Below are 15,687 nucleotides of genomic sequence, written 5' to 3'. Positions count from 1 at the left end.
AAATTCGCCAGTCTCTCTATTGTACATGATGCCAGGTTCATCGAATAATGTACACATATTTTCTACTTGGGCGGAGATCGATGGACAAATAATGAATAATTGACCGGCTTGAAGATGGCTGTTTGAAACCGTTGACGTATTAACCCACAACACGGCGTACAGTAGTATAAGTTGCTCAACACGAAAGGGTGAAAAGAAAGCGCAGGGCACGTATCCGACGGTGAAATGGGGACAATGGGGACCGGTGCCAACGCGTGCAGAAAAAAGCGAAAATATAATAGACGAAACCTGCGACATAAGGCTTGAGCTATCCGAAAGACACATCTACGGCCGAATTGCCGAAGGGCCTTGTGAACCGGTTCGGAGAAGCATGCGAATTCGGGGTACGGTAGCCGCTAAAGCCGTTATTTTGGTACGAGTTGCGCCGGTTAAGACGCCTCGGTGGTGGCGTACTAGTGACGCCGTTTCGCTGTCCTGCCTGCGAAGCACCAGGGTACGAGCCCCGGAAAGAAGGCGCACTGCTGAGGGTACCAGACGAACTTGCTGAGGGCATATAGAGAGGTTGATGCTGCTGTACCTGCGCCTGCGCCGTGGGCAGTATGAGGGGCGCTGAAGCCCATCCACCCTGTTGGGGCACCTGTGGCATTTGAGCAGCCGGTCCTGGGACAGCAGGCATTGGGACAGGGTACGGATACATAGGAAATGGAGGATATTGAGGCCAGCCTGAAGTCGGAGGGATGGCAGCGGGGGCTGAATGAGGCGATTGAGACTGATCAGTATTAGACATATACTGATGAAGCGCCTCAGGCTGATAGACGGGTATCAGCATCCCGTGCTCGCCTTGGATGAAGCCTGTAGCTCTAACAGGTGGCTGTATTGCTTGCGATGGGTTTTGCTCTTTCGGTAACGGTACAGCTGGAGGAGGGTAAGGAATATACGGAAACATGGGCTGCTAGAGGGTCAGCGAGACACCGAAAATTCATTCATTTGACATACTTTGTAGATATTGTGCATCCCAGGCCATGAATGATGGGAGGCCGCATTGCTGTTCAATGAATCGGCTGCGTTCGGCTGCCCTCCGCTCTGCTGAACGGGAGGTGGAGGAAAGGCCGAGTAGCCTGGAACGAACGGGATGGGGTATGGATAGTAGGGTGCATACGCATGCATCCAAGGCTGAGGCGCGAAGTAACCCTGCATCACATTGTGCTGCATACTCCCAGACACAGAGGTTGAAGGGCCAATCGAGCTCGCGGACGGTGACGGCGCCATGGATGTTACAACTGTAGCAAGCTGCTCGAATGAGGAGTCGGCTTGTGACAGCGACAGCTGAGTCGTACTTGAAGATAACGACGACAATGCAGACTCAGACATCCACTGGCGGGGAAGTTCAGAGGGTCCCCGGGACCCATTCGACATCGCTGAACCTTCCTTCCCGACAGGGCCAGGGGAAAACCCGCTGGGCTTCTGTAGCGTTGGAAGAGTAACAGACGGGGGTAAGACAGCACGAGATGGAAAGACCGATACCCCAGTAGAACCAGCTGTCATCTCGTTTGGGTGACCAGGGGAATTCGTGTACTGTCCTTGCCCCCCGTATTCGCTAGGCTCGCCATGATGCCTAAGATGGCCAGCAAATGGCAGTTGTGTCCTGCCACGTGCGGGACGCCATTGGCTACGCGGCGGTGCGTTGTTGTCTCGCAACTGCACACGCATTTGACGACCATTGTACATACAGTTATGCTGTGAGGAACGGTCAAGACTCGCGAGCTACAACGTACACAAGTGGCATACCTCATTCTCTATCGCACATGTAGCAGCTTCTGCAACATCGAACTTGATAAAAGCAAAGGCGGTGCGTTGGTTCACTGCTTGACGCATTAATAACAAAAATTACGACACGCTGGACTTGAGATACTCACGCGGCGAGACGAACTGCAGCTTTTCAATGGTACCGTACTTTTCGAAATGCGCACGAACCTTCGTCTCGTTCCAGGCGTCCGGGCCAAACATCTCGAGCCCACCAACGAAGACGGACGTCGGGTCGACCGTCCTGCTAGCGTCTCGGAGCGAGTAATCACTTCTCTGGCCCAAGTTTGGTCCTTGGTTTGGCATACGACAAAGACCCGCACCGTTCACGGAGCGAGGAGAGCTCATAACTCTGTTGAGACCTGGTGGCGTACGCAGGAATGATGGCTGATCCCCAGGAGTTATAGGAGCAATCGACGCTGTAGTGGAGTCCTGCGTAGGGGACAGCCGATTGGCACCGCGACCTGGGTCTGCAGAAGGCATTGTTATGGACGGCATGGTCCGCGCGCCAGTAGTATGGAACCTAGGATCATTTGGAGTCTTGCAACCCCTTTCTGCAGGGGTGCTCGACAGGTTCACAGACAGCGGAGAGGACGGTGACGCCGGTGATACTGTCCCTCCTATTTCACGATCCCCCCACGGCCGACTATCATGGGTATCGCCAAATATTGAGGCATCAAAGTCCAACGAAGGAAGATCGTCCTTATACCACTCGAGGCTCGTCCTGCGCTGGAGTCGAGAAAGAGATTCGCAGAGGTTTGGGGACTTGGCTACAACTGTAGGAATATTAGGTGTCGACGTCAAACCTCCGTTTCCGGAACATGATGGGTTCCGAACTTGAACTTGTTCCATCTCGGATTGGGGTTGACATGTCACTTGCGATCGCGCAACTTGCGAATGCTCGCTCCAGCGTAAGAAGTGGGGACTTGACAGAGACGAATAATGTAGCGACGACTGTTCGTCGTAGGATACCACTGGCGCAACATGATGCGCCCAACTAACGCTGATGAAAGGAATGCGACGCAGGGCCTGATTTTCGAGATGCGAATTTATGAATATGGATATGTCAGTCGAATAGTGACACTGTACCGTTAATGCAACAACACAGTCGTCCCGGTGATGCCACTTCACTTCCCAGATCTGAGCATCCATGTTTGATGCACGGGAAACATTATGAGGATACGGTTGCCGAGGCAGCGCCATTCTGCCATCATGCTTGTCGTCTGTAACTAGTTATATATAAATGCGACAGCTCTTGACGGAACGGATTGATGTATCTGCTACCGTACCTGTATACACATTGAAATGTTCCACGTCCCCAAATGTCGAGGCTATCTTCAAGATGGTCTGTTCAACTATGTCAGTATAATAGACGACGTCTGGAACCGTATACAGACGAACCTCTGCGTCAAATTCCAGAGGTTCAAGGAAAGTACCCGCTCCATTCAGGGGCTCTTGCTCCGTAGAACCGTCATTCTGATTCAAAACTATGGGGTCTACTATTTTTGCTTCGCTGTCGTATAGAACGACGGGAAACCTAATGCATATAATTAGTTGATCAAGATATGTCTCGCTTCGCGAGCGTAACTATTACCTTGAACCGCTTGGCTTCAAGATTCTCATAGCTGTGGGTACTCCGAAGGAGTTGCCCTGACCGGGAATCTGAGCTGTTTCGGATGTCTCGCGTGGCTCAGAGGCCATGAACGGTTTCGAGGGGATGCTGGTGAGTCGATAGTTAGTCCGCGATGAAGGACGACCGGGATCACGTATATGACAAGACGAGAACGACACCAAATGATCTATTTAGAGGAGAGACGATCATACCGATATGATATCAATAGCGTTCTGAACGCGCGAGCCGGCTCGTAGCGCAGCATCCTCCCCATGAACGGGCGAGGAGGCAGAGATTGAAGCGTGTGAATGAGGCGAGCCGCAGTCGACGAGTCCTGCACGCCGAAACGTTCATGAGCGATTAGATTACAAGCATATAGTGACCGGGAAGTCAAAAAGGAATCACCACGGCCTCGAAAGCCTACTCACCTCACACTGTACAAACGCGCATATGCCGCCCTTGCTATCACGCACGACCTTGATGCTTTTCACCTCCGCATGTTGGGACAAGTGTTCGTGGAGGAGACTTGTTAACTTGGGTTGTTCAATATGTGTCGGCAGGCTAGAACATCATGATTTGCTGTTAATATTGTCCACTGAAACGAGGAAACACAAAAATCATCACGAACCTACCGACAAAGATGCTAGCATCGTGCGGCATTTTCTCGGACTGGGTGGGTGGAATAGTATTTGTGTGTGAAGCAATCCTATCGCGGCGAGATAGATCATTCGTGCTTGCGACCACTGATGTAATTGGGATAGCAGAGGGGGGAGTAGGTTCCTGATCCTGCTGTTTTGGCGGTGACGGAGGCGGTGACGAATCTAGTGTATCGTAACGCGTACCCCACGCGCGTTCCTTCGGGACATGCTTCACGGGCATTGGGGACAAGATGAACGTGGACAGTAGCGTGTGGTGGTGGGGATGAGTGGAAGAGTCCCAAAGGGGCACGCACGAGAGAATGAGGATATAAGGATCCCGCGTGCAAGACGGGAAGGAGGGAAAAATGGAGCGGCGGGCGAAAAAGGACAGGCCCGGCGATCATGACAGCCTTCGTGCGCGCGCAGGACAGTCGCTGTCAACTGTGCCTAGCTGTGAAATGAGATACATACCCGCTGTATGCGAGCAGGCACATAGCCAGTATGGGGCTCGCAGAGAACGTTTACGCTTACACGCCGCCGAAGACTCACATGCACATCCCAATGCAGGGGCATCGTAGCGATGTCGGCAACATTGACTGAGCCTGAGGATGTGGTGCGTTTGGCGGTTGGAGACAATCAATCCGATTACGGCTAGTCGAGAAATCATCAAAGCGAACTGGGCTTCCGTTCAGCTCCGGACAATTATGCCATTAATTGTGGCAGAGACCTCTGGTAACCTGACACAAGACATAATGAGCTTCCCATCGGATGCCAATCCGTACCTACAGGGCTGACGACTTGCCCTATTCATCTGCAATCAATCTCTAGATGGCAGCCATGGTTCTACTGAATGTCTGTGGATCTGCGCCACATCATGCCTACCTGGCATTTCTGTTGCAAGAGTGACAGTGCCGGCGGGAGCTCCACATGGGGCACGAAGTTCGAACGAGACTGCTCAGCAGCGCCGCAGCGGTCTTTAATCAAGCGATAACTACAACGCTGCAAACAGGTTGCATTGGGATCGCATTTCGATTTTCAACATCAGACCCGTGAGCCAATATTGTTCTCCGCTTACCTCGCAGAGGCTCGCGAACACAGCGGCGACGTCATACGCCGTATTCTTCGATGTTGACAGGGAATCGGGTACGTCGCCTGTGTGTCAAGCATCACCAGGAAACACCTAGTTGATCCGCGGCCACGGCAAACAGAGAATAACACAGCCAGGTTTTAGTGAACTCCTCAATTGAACACTTCCGAGTTTAGTATTTCGCACAACTAAGTGGGAGGAATGAGACAACTTCGAGCACGGAATCAGAGAAGGAACTCACCTGCCAAATTGGGACCTTGGGGTCAAATTGAATCTCCGATCGTGGCACGCTGTGGCAAACTTCCTCCACCCGCGTTAGTTCTCGGTACGCTCGTCTGGTGCTATATACCCTCTGCCAACTTCTTTCCCGCCTCTCTGAAAATGTCTGACGACGAATTTGGTGCTGGTGGCGGCGGTGATTTTGATTACGAAAACCCAGCGTAAGTGGCCACTCATCCCAAAAGTAACTGACAAACCGGACGAACTGGCACTTGTCTTGTACAGATTCGCCGAAGAGACCTTCGTGCGTACTTCACGCGGATACCCGTTCTTGATCGCAGCTCTGAACATGGAGCCGCCCGCCACAGGACCAGGATTACGACGTTGCGAACGAGAATGCCGAGGGCGAGGCGGGCGAGGGCAGCGGCCAGGCCAACGGGATCGACGGCGTGAACGGCGTGGACCACGATCATGAGATGACAAATGGCGACGCACAGGCGCAGGGCGACTCAGGAGCCTCAGGAGCAGGCATGCGGGGGGAACGACAAGCGAACAAAACGAGAATAACGACGCCATACCTCACGAAGTACGAGCGGGCAAGGGTTCTAGGGACAAGAGCATTGCAGATCAGGTGCGTCACACAATCACTCTGCATTCCCTCGAGCGAAGCCCGTTAACATTGGCCGTTATCCCCCGCCCTTGGACTTGCCCTCACATCGCAGTATGAACGCCCCCGTGCTGGTACCTCTGGACGGCGAGACGGACGCGCTTCAGATCGCGATCAAGGAGCTCTCACAACGAAAAATACCGCTCATTATCCGACGGTACCTCCCAGACGGTAGCTTCGAGGATTGGAGCGTGTCAGAACTCATCAGCGACTGATGTATCGGTGCTGTCCATTGTCTTATATTCGGTGTATCTGGTATCCTACGTTATATTTCCGCTGTCAATGCATGTCTCTATCCCTCTAATACTTCGCAGGCGTCGCGTCGATCATGCAAGACAACTCAGAGTGAACAGTGGGAGTCGGTCATGGTGAGATGATATATGCGATGGTAATATACAAGCGGTACTCTGGGTATGGCACGGCGACGGTCCAGATCAAGCATAAACAGTCTCGGTACAAATCAATAGACTGCAGGTCTCACGCCCGCACGCCAGGACCTGTACGTTTCTTCGGCTTTGGTGCATCAATGACGACCTCTACCTGTCGCTTAGAATGCGGCAGCTTGGCAGTCTTCCTGCTCATAGACTTCGGCTTCGCTAAGTCTATGGCGCCCAATTCAAAGTCGTCGGGGACTTCACTCTGCTTCAGGTTAGTGTTGTCGCCGAAGAGCAGACCTCGTTCCTCAAAGACGACCCGCTCCTTGCTTTCGCCCGCGTCCCGCTTCTTCGAAGGGCTGCACTGAACATCGTAATGGCCATCAGCCTTACGACGCTTGCCTGGTGAAGGAGGGGACGGCGGCAACGGCGGCAGAGTCGATAGGTCTTCTGGAGGCTTGCCATTCTCACGTTTGCCACTCGTTTTCCGCTTGCCACCTTAGAACTCTTGCGTCAATAAACAGTGTATTTGCTCAGGATAAAAGCACATACCTTTGCCTTTTGCGACGGCGATGGTGTTGGTAATATCCTTGGCCACAGTGAAGGTTCCCGTGCTCTCGACTTCGCCTGTGGCGACAAGCTTCTTCTGCACCTCCCAGTCCGCGGGCCTCATCTTCTTCCACTCCTCAGTGACCCGCTCGACCCATGCGTCTGTCTCTCCGACTACATGGTAGTCGATGATGCCGTCCCACTCGCTCCCGGGAGCGGTCTTGTTCACAAATATGACCTTCCCCGCCATGCTTTTTGCACCTTTCGGTGGCGACGAAGTGGACGCAGACGCTGGCGAGGGTGCAGCATCATGAACGACGCGAGCAAAGTCTCTCACGAGCTTTTTGAAGCCGTGCACCTTCAGCGAGGTCCCCATGATGATGAGCATGTCCGGCTTGCGGTTGATGTCCGCAGTCTGCATGCTACCGATCTCGTCTCCCAGGGGATGTGGTTCGTCGTAGAGGACGATGGCAGGACGCAGGGTACCAATCTTGAGCGCACGAGCAGAGCGGGCAACGCGGGCTTTCGCTGGCGATCGTGGTGAAGGCATTAGTCCCGCTGCGAGGTATCAAAGTATAATAAGACTCACACCGTGTAACACACTCTGGGCAGTCGGGCGGAACTCCCGTGTTGAACCGATCGAGGTAGTCCTCGGTGCATAGAAGCTCGGCCGAGCAAAACGTACACCGCACGCGGTGGATATCACCGTGCAGCTGGACATTGCGGACTTCTTTCACCTTGATTTTGGCCTTGCCTTTCCCGTTAATTCTGACGCCGTCGCTGGAGCTGCCGACGAGCCCTGCTTTCTCCTCCAGCCCGTCGATGTTCTGGGTATATGAACGCAGAAGCTTGCGCTTGGTGTCAAGGGTCTTAATGAAGCGATGGGTGGGCGACGGCGAAGCGACGTCAATGGAGCGTTTCAGCTGCGAGATGAACGTGTAGAACACAGATGTAGATGTCGTGTCGCGGAATAATGACGCGTCAAATAGGTCGCGTCCTTTCAGCACGACGTCCGGATATTGCTGCTTGACTAACGCATACAGACCGTCTGAGGACCGGAAATCCTATACGCGCGTGAGCAATAGATTATCTATTACGCGTGAGCGTGTACCCACTGGAATACCGCAAGAGCATGATATGCCTGCGCCAGTAACCACGACTATCTTCTTGCATTTCGCCACAGCCAGGGAGAGGTTTGACAGCGTCCGTCTGGTGGTAGAGTCTACCGCGCTGTCATTCAAATCTAACGTGATGGGCATGATGCCGGCTCAATGAGATGGCGACCAACTAAGACGCGTCCCGCCACCAGGTAGGGTCGGTCAGTGTGGAAGCGATGGCAGAGTGTGAAACGCGAGAGCGTTGATATTTCGCGTCGCGTAACATGCGTCATGTGATCGACGCGTCTGTCCGCGCCTGTGGCGCACGCCGTAGGCAAGACTGCCAGTCCTTGAAAGCCTGCTTTTGTCACCTACCTCATCCTATATATTACACATCTATCTGGACGTCCGTTCTACATAATACGTATACATAGTGATAAACTGCAGGCGCATACACTCCCGGTTTTGAATTCCCCGACGGTGCCTCAACGGTGCCCATGTCCTGCACAGTCCAGTATCGGGAAGGGTCAATGCTATCCGCTTCGTGAACCTCTTCGCTCGCCTTGGTACGAATGAACGAACATCGATTTGACGAGAAGGACAGCACGATCCAAATCCCGCCAGGCCGGACGAGAGACGCGAGATGCAAGGCGAGGAGCTGGACCGGGTCTACCTTGAGGGCTCCTGCGACACGCGTATGTGAATCGAGTTGTCTCTTGATTGCGGGGTGATAGTCGCAGGAAGATGGGTCATCGAAAACGCAATCGTCGCCGCAAGATATCGCGTCAGAGGTGCTCTTGTCTACGACGATATCGAACAGTGCTTGCCGTCCGCCGCCATCCTTGCTTCCATCCGGGATCGTCGTCAGTCGCGCAAGGTCGGACCACTTGAGGACGTCCGCATGCGCCCACCGCATCCCGCGACCCCTTCCTGCCTGCGCCCTGGCCATCTCCCGTTCCATGCTCCTTTGAACAACTGTCTCGGAGAAATCTACGTTCACGATGGCACTCTCATCGAATCGATCTCCATACGTGTCGCGGATTGTATCTCGTAGTCGCTCTGATAGCGACGATGTCCCTGCGCCAATATGAAGGACGCGCGGTAGAGCTTCGACAAAAAGTGCGTCATGTCGCGACTGGAGATAGGCCTGGACGCAGGGAATGATGGTGTTCTCGCCGTCTCCGAGCCATTCGAAGCACGACTCTGTCTTGAACCGGCTGTCCCAGAACGATTGAAGATGGTACTCGGGCGGCATGGCAATCGACGAGTTGTCCTCAACGCCCCAGCTCTCCGGTGAGCTACAGTATACAGTAAGTTCTGTTTTGATCGGGAAGATCGCCCCGATAAAACTTCAGCCGCATCCTACGTCATCTTTTGTTCGTCCAATCAAGCACTACAAGAAATGTATCTAAGGCATTCGTGTCCGTCCTCACAATGTACTATTGCGAGATTCAGAAACCCGAGCACGGCTCTGTCCTCACTTCTCGAACGGATGTAGGAGTAATCTCATAGTACCAAATGCCCGCCGTTGTGTTGCAGGACGACTCAGTCGTCGAGTCGATGCTCTTGAACTGGCCGAATTGTTCCTACAAAGGGATCAGAATCTGACACAGTGTCATGAAGGAGAGCGAAAGAGCACGCACCGTCCCAAGAACGTGGTTGAAGTACCACACTTCCTCCAGGATTGTACCGTCCTCTCCACCACAGCCGAAGTATGGGATAGACCCAGTCTGTGCCGTAAGGGCATTTTGAATTTGGCTCAAGCTGTAGGTTGTCTTATTCGAGGGGAAAATGCCAGAACTTCCATGATGGGTGAGCGTGGGTGCTGGAGGAGACTTGAACGACACTTACGCAGCCAACATATCCCAGGTAGGGTACTTTTGGAAGGCGCGGACCACAGAGAGGTAGAAGTCGATGACGTCCTGGTGTTCTACATAGTCGGGGCCATAACAGGCCACGTCGTACGTAGACGTGCAAGTCGCATGCTTGGAGAACTGTATGAAATGGTGTAAGGTGCGTCCTCTCTTGACGATGGAGCGTTGCGTACCTCGTGAGCCCAGAAGACGTCGTTCGGTGCGCCTTGATTGATCCAGTACTTGTTCACTAAAGAAGGGTGCCAATCTCAGGAGTCATCACAGGAGAAATGGATGTGCACGGACTGTAGTCAAGCAGGTCAAACCTCTCGAAGGCGAGTATGAACGTCTCGACCGACGGGCCCTTGTACGGAGGGACCGGCGTCCCATCGGGCAGCACAGCCGGCGACGGGTCAGGGTCGTATTGCCTGGAGAAGTCGCAATACTGATTGTATGAACTGAAGCATGTCTGGATTAGTCGAGCAGAGCGCATGAGAAGAAAATATTTGTACCCATCGCAGTTGTCCGGCCAGAGGCCGTGAATTGTCCAGCTGTCCTTTGGCAGCAACTGACCTTGGTCTTCGAGGCCCGTGTACGTGCTCCAGAACTGCGTCTGGAGAACTTGGCCGCCGGGGGTTGGGGTGCAGCAACTGTCAGTAATGGCCGTCGTGTTCTCACACGAGTAGACGGGAGGCTGGCTAGCACAGGCCGTAAGATTGGGGAATGTGTTCGGGACGGAGAACCCCCAGTCAAAGGCATAGGCCTGTGCCGCGAATGCGACGGACGCGAACAAGCTCACTGCGGCAGCCATGGTCCCAATCCAATGATCTGCGCGGGAAAGGTTGCGGGGGAGAATCTCGGGGCAGGCCAGGGATGGTACCCACTGTCCACGCTATTTATACAAGGACATGCACGAACGTGTATTATCTTGCCGGCATGGACACTGTTGAAGTTGCACATGCAGCTCATGGCAGCTCAGGGGCGGTAATTTTGCACTCCATCAGAACCTGTAACGTCAAATACTTCGTCAATCGAGCGCGGAATGCATCTGACAGCCGGAGGTGATTTCGAGCCACTCCCGTCGCAGGTGGTCGCCATGCAGGGTGTATGTACGCTTGCTGAGAATACGATTGGAACGGCAGGTAAGAGTAGTGGACAAGTTATGTTTCCCCAGCCGAAATGCTCACGCACACGTGGAAGTGCCTGTAATGCTTATCGGCCAAAAATACAGACACTGTTACATGACGCTTCCGGGTGCCTGAAGGACATCATAAAAAGACTCTGAAGTGCCCATTTGGGTCGCTAATGCCTCGTCCTTCCCTGCTGCACGTCATCAAATCTAAAGCTTCCCACTAGGCCGCTCCCACTTCTTCAGGAAAGACATCACCCGACGCTCCTTCAACACGACATTCGCCATGATCTTCGCCGCCCACGGAGTCCTCAACGCCGCCTTGTACTCCTCGGTCTCGAAGACGTCCAGCGACGCCCACTCGTACATCGCCAGGTACTTCGGCAGCTGCTTCTTCTGCGCATCCTGCCCCATCTGGTTACAGTCCGCCAACACAAATCGCCGGCTGCGGATCCATCCCGGTACCTTCGCCAGCATGGGAAAGTGTTCTTCATCGTACCACTTGTTGAACTCATCTTCGAGCTCTGGTTTCGTCTCCACCCCGACGAAGACCACGTAGGGCGCGGGCGTCGCGGGGTCGTACAGCGCGGACGGCGGCGGGGCTGGTCCCTCGTACAGCTCATAATGTCTCCTGTCCATCAGCTGCATCCGCCGCAAGATATCCTTCTCCCTGTCACTCCTCGTCTCCGCGAGCGTGGTGTAGGGCGCCTGCTTGGTCGCTGCGTATGATTCGAGGTCATACGAGGCCCCGTAGGCCGGTTTCTCTCCATCTGCTGCTTTCCAGCGCGTCCAACTGAGGAATGCGGGTGTATCTACCCTGAGGGGTATGTGCTCATTGTTGTACCAATCGTTGTACTCTTCATCGGAGACGTCCGACCCTGGCTCAGTGAACACGAGTAGGAATGCAGGAGACGCCATGGTAATGTGGGGCAGGGTCGACCACGGTCTGCCTCTTCCATTGATTATATATGTGCCATCGGAACGACGGCGAGGTCAGCTCCGGCGAGAAGTACTGGCCTTACTCCTCCTCGGTCATATGTTCTTCTGTACGAGAATATAGTTTTCCCGATTTATAAGCATTTTCTATGTCACGATTGTGTCCGATAACCGTGACGCAGCCGCAGTTACATCATTCAAGTGAAGTAGAAATTAATAGGATAGCTGCGCATAACATACAGACACGCGGAGCGAGACACAGAGCAAGACAAAAGTTTGATTTAACATTGCTGCGATGCCAGAACGAGTGTCCACGAGGGGAGCATGACAGTCCACAGAACAAGAAAGCACATAGACAGCGAGTAGACAGCAAGAAACAGATCCGAAAGTAGACATAAGAATGCTGAGTCCAGTTGCAGAGGAGCTCCGCGAACGAACTTCAGACGTCAGCCCAGCCACCTTCATCGAGCTTGTGGGATGCCTCGCTTTCAGGTCTGTCGAAGTGCCTGTGATGCTTATCGGCCAAAGATGCAGACTGTTACATGACGCTTCTGGGTGCCTGGTGGACATCGTTAGAATTAATCTGAAGTGTCCATTTGAGTCGTCGGTACCTCGTCCTGCCCTGCTGCACGCCGCCAGAGCGTCCCACTAGACTGCTACCACTTTTGCAGGAGTGACATCAGTCGCCGCTCCTTCAACGCGACCTTTGCCATGATCTTCGCTGCCCACGGAGTCCCTAACACCGCCTTGAACTCCTCAGTCTCGAACGCATCCAACGACGCCCACTCAGCCACCGCCAGGTACTTCCCGGGCATCTCCTTCTTCTGCGCCTCCTGCCCCATCTGGTTACAGTCCGCCAACACGAACCGCCGGCTGCGGACCCATCCCGGCACCTTCGCCAGCATGGGGATGTGCTCTTCGTCGTACCACTTGTTGAGTTCCTCCTCGTGCTCCGGCGGCGTTTCCACTGAGACGAAGACCACGTAGGGCGCGGGCGTCGCTGGGTCGTACAACGCAGACGGCGGCGGTGCCGGCCCCTCGTACAGCTCGTAATGTCTCCTGTCCATCAGCTGCATCCGCCGCAGGATGTCCTTCTCCCTGTCACTCCTCGTCTCCGCGAGTGTGGTGTAGGGCGCCTGCTTGGTTGCTGCGTATGATTCGAGGTCATACGAGGCCCCGTAGGCCGGCTTCTCTCCATCTGCTGCTTTCCAGCGCGTCCAGCTGAGGAATGCGGGTGTGTCTACCCTGAGGGGTATGTGCTCATTGTTGTACCAATCGTTGTACTCTTCATCGGAGACGTCCGACCCTGGCTCAGTGAACACGAGTAGGAATGCAGGGGGCGCCATGATAATGTGGGGCAGGATTGACTACGGCCTGCCTCTTCCATTGATTACATATATGCCATCGGAACGAGGTCAGCTCCGGCGAGAAGTAATGGCCTTAGTCCTCCTCGGTCATATGTTCTTAGGTTTCCCGATTTATAAGCATTTTCTCCGTCACGATTGTGTCCGATAACCGTGACAGAGCCACTGTTACATCATTGGTGAAGTAGAGCTTACAGTATATATAGGACAGCTGCGCATAACATGCAGACAAACGGAGCGAGATACAGAACAAGACAAAAATTGACCCAACACAGCCGCGATGCCAGAACCAGAGTGTCCACGAGGAAAGCATGAGAGTTGACGGAACAGGAGAGCACAGGGTCAGCGAGTAGACAGTGAGGAGCAGGTCCGAAAGAATGCGGAGGCCGGTTGCAGAGAAGTTCCGCGAACGACTTCAGACGTCAGCCCAGCCACCTTCATCGAGCTTGTAGGATGCTTCGCTTTCAGGTCTGTCAGGACTGTCAACAAGCTTTGCAACACGTTCCTCGGCTCGGCCTGTCAAGAAGTCCATGAGCGATCCGTTTCCTCAAGATGATGTAGGAGGATCGAGTAGGCTGCATGCCGCGACAAACCTTTGCGGAGGAACATTCGAGTCGCTGATGCGTGCGAGAGGATGTGTCCGCCGATTGGTTTTAGCGCACCACCAGCCACGAAAGTCATGGTTGCGCCAGGGTCGGCTGGTTTATAACGAGGACCTCAGCTCACGTCAGCACATTTAAACTCGTGAGGAAGACTCACATTGGACTTGGTTGGTCATGAGGATGGCAATCTGACGGTCATGTCCTCATGAGCAATTATATCGCGCCGCGGCAGCAGATACTTACATTGTATTCTTCAGACAACTTGCTTAGTTTTGATAGCATCTATGGGGCTCCGCTCAACAATGACAGAATGGACGAGCTGTACACGAAGACTCACTTGTGCAAGCTGTACCACGATGTATAATCAGCAGTGACTGGACTTCGAATGGACACGCACCTTTTGTTGTCTCTCGCTCAGCTCTCCTCTTCCTGAGTAGTCTGTGCGGAAGCAAGCCATGATACTATCCACGATCTGCCAGTTTTTGAGTGCAATAGTGCATTGGCAGGAAGCCTTAGACGTACCAAGAGCCTGAAATCCTTATCTTCTGCAAAGCGTATAGAGCATTCGTTAATGAGTTCCATCTGCGCTGCAGCGTCATTGCAACGCATATGCTCCAAGGACAACTAGAACATACCTGTTGTTCGCTGTTGAATGCGCGAGCTATAGGCAAACTAGTCTCGTAAGATGTAGAAGATGTACTAGGTAGACCAACCATATAGGATGTTTTCGAGGGCCATGTCGCCGTCCACACCAAAGCGGTCTGCGATTGATCTTATTCGATCAGGTCGGAACGTCCCCTCTGTGTCAATGTAGGCGACCTATACACAAATTACAATGAGTTACGATCGGCATATGAAATTAACAAGCGCATATAGCCACCTTCCCGGATGCTCCGCCCATGTCCGGCGGGAGCTGAGCTATTACACTCATTGTATGCGCCATCTGTGTCTTTCCAGTACGAAATTCGCCGTATACTATTATTTGTAAGGCGTGAAGTTACCCTGAGAAGCTCAAAAGGTGGAATGTACCTTCAGTGATAGATTGAGATATGATACCACCTTGTAATGCCGGAGATGAACAAGTGTTAGCACATGATAGCAATGGAACACATACCGCCTAGGATTGTGTCGACGGCCTTGCTCCCAGTGCTGATAATGAGCACTCGTTTCCTCTTCTCCTGTATCTCAAGACCAGTGGCAAAAGATGACCCCTACGTAAAAGGGGCTGAGCATGAATATCCATAACTCCACAGTCTAAACTAACCAAAATCTTGTGCGCTGCTTCCTGGTGTTGCCGTCTGATTTTAGTCATATCACATGTGAATAATGAATTTCTGACCTTGATCTTCTCCACCTTTGCTTCAGACATGCCCTTCACCCGGATTCAGTACGGGCATAGCGTGAGCAGGATTGCCATGGCGCACCTTAATCTTCAGGAGCTGCCGCCGAGTCGTCATGTTCACACCAGAGACAGTGTTGATCGCCGCGGACTGTGCGTAATGTTTATATAGTAGCTCTATATAGTCGCGGTTGAACGTACCTTTAACTTTAAGATGTCCTGAACGTTGATTCCCTACAGGCAACCGATCAGAATATGCAAGTATCGAAGAGAAAAGTGCATATATGCGTGGTCTTTTTATCCAGAACTTACATGCTGCTGCAGTTCATCGACGTTGTCGAAGTACGGAGCCTGGTAAAGTGTCAACGAGACGGTAAATCTGAGGACAATCGAGCGAAGGGTGAACCTCTTCGATCTC

At 53.2% G+C, this 15,687-nt stretch overlaps 6 protein-coding genes across 6 annotated transcripts; 1 reads left to right on the top strand and 5 right to left on the bottom strand.

Annotated features, from left to right (window-relative positions):
* Nucleotides 1-307: 307 nt before the first annotated feature.
* On the bottom strand, nucleotides 308-4,294 carry POSPLADRAFT_1042186 (hypothetical protein; the record flags this gene model as incomplete). The annotated part of the gene is made up of 10 exons (XM_024478058.1): nucleotides 308-637; nucleotides 997-1,737; nucleotides 1,789-1,862; nucleotides 1,917-2,532; nucleotides 2,806-3,032; nucleotides 3,093-3,150; nucleotides 3,205-3,340; nucleotides 3,628-3,749; nucleotides 3,844-3,976; nucleotides 4,044-4,294. 10 exons carry the CDS (start codon nucleotides 4,292-4,294, stop codon nucleotides 308-310), a joined length of 2,688 nt encoding a protein of 895 aa, XP_024343678.1.
* A 1,205-nt stretch (nucleotides 4,295-5,499) lies between these two features.
* On the top strand, nucleotides 5,500-6,330 carry POSPLADRAFT_1037771 (hypothetical protein). The gene is made up of 4 exons (XM_024477261.1): nucleotides 5,500-5,580; nucleotides 5,645-5,663; nucleotides 5,728-5,990; nucleotides 6,082-6,330. Exons 1-4 carry the CDS (start codon nucleotides 5,522-5,524, stop codon nucleotides 6,239-6,241), a joined length of 501 nt encoding a protein of 166 aa, XP_024343677.1. The 5' UTR covers nucleotides 5,500-5,521; the 3' UTR covers nucleotides 6,242-6,330.
* Nucleotides 6,331-6,899: 569 nt separating this feature from the next.
* POSPLADRAFT_1129183 (hypothetical protein) lies at nucleotides 6,900-8,208 on the bottom strand (the record flags this gene model as incomplete). Its single annotated transcript, XM_024483817.1, has 3 exons — nucleotides 6,900-7,477; nucleotides 7,539-8,013; nucleotides 8,065-8,208. The coding sequence occupies 3 exons, from the start codon at nucleotides 8,206-8,208 to the stop codon at nucleotides 6,900-6,902; spliced, it is 1,197 nt and encodes a 398-aa protein (XP_024343676.1).
* Nucleotides 8,209-9,497: 1,289 nt separating this feature from the next.
* POSPLADRAFT_1127684 (hypothetical protein) lies at nucleotides 9,498-10,710 on the bottom strand (the record flags this gene model as incomplete). The annotated part of the gene is made up of 6 exons (XM_024483650.1): nucleotides 9,498-9,632; nucleotides 9,690-9,846; nucleotides 9,898-10,040; nucleotides 10,094-10,149; nucleotides 10,206-10,357; nucleotides 10,412-10,710. 6 exons carry the CDS (start codon nucleotides 10,708-10,710, stop codon nucleotides 9,498-9,500), a joined length of 942 nt encoding a protein of 313 aa, XP_024343675.1.
* A 528-nt stretch (nucleotides 10,711-11,238) lies between these two features.
* Nucleotides 11,239-11,946, bottom strand: POSPLADRAFT_1127293 (hypothetical protein; the record flags this gene model as incomplete). The annotated part of the gene is made up of 1 exon (XM_024483607.1): nucleotides 11,239-11,946. The coding sequence occupies one exon, from the start codon at nucleotides 11,944-11,946 to the stop codon at nucleotides 11,239-11,241; it is 708 nt and encodes a 235-aa protein (XP_024343674.1).
* Nucleotides 11,947-12,201: 255 nt separating this feature from the next.
* Nucleotides 12,202-13,311, bottom strand: POSPLADRAFT_1068264 (hypothetical protein; the record flags this gene model as incomplete). Its single annotated transcript, XM_024482288.1, has 2 exons — nucleotides 12,202-12,523; nucleotides 12,576-13,311. A coding segment is annotated over one exon (691 nt), but the record flags the coding sequence as incomplete, so codon positions are not given.
* Nucleotides 13,312-15,687: the final 2,376 nt, after the last annotated feature.

Source organism: Postia placenta, assembly GCF_002117355.1.
Source record: "Postia placenta MAD-698-R-SB12 unplaced genomic scaffold POSPLAscaffold_1, whole genome shotgun sequence".
NCBI classification, from domain to species: Eukaryota; Fungi; Basidiomycota; class Agaricomycetes; order Polyporales; family Adustoporiaceae; genus Rhodonia; species Rhodonia placenta.
The sequence above is the reverse complement of the archived record's forward strand: the minus strand, read 5'-3'. Positions and strand labels throughout refer to the sequence as shown.

What these genes read in the sequence shown, in the direction of transcription:
- POSPLADRAFT_1037771 (XM_024477261.1), top strand. Translation starts at nt 5,522, where the DNA reads ATGTCTGACGACGAATTTGGTGCTGGTGGCGGCGGTGATTTTGATTAC. An exon ending in ACAAGAGCATTGCAGATCAG is followed by an intron (nt 5,991 to 6,081) that starts GTGCGTCACACA and finishes CTCACATCGCAG; the next exon opens with TATGAACGCCCCCGTGCTGG.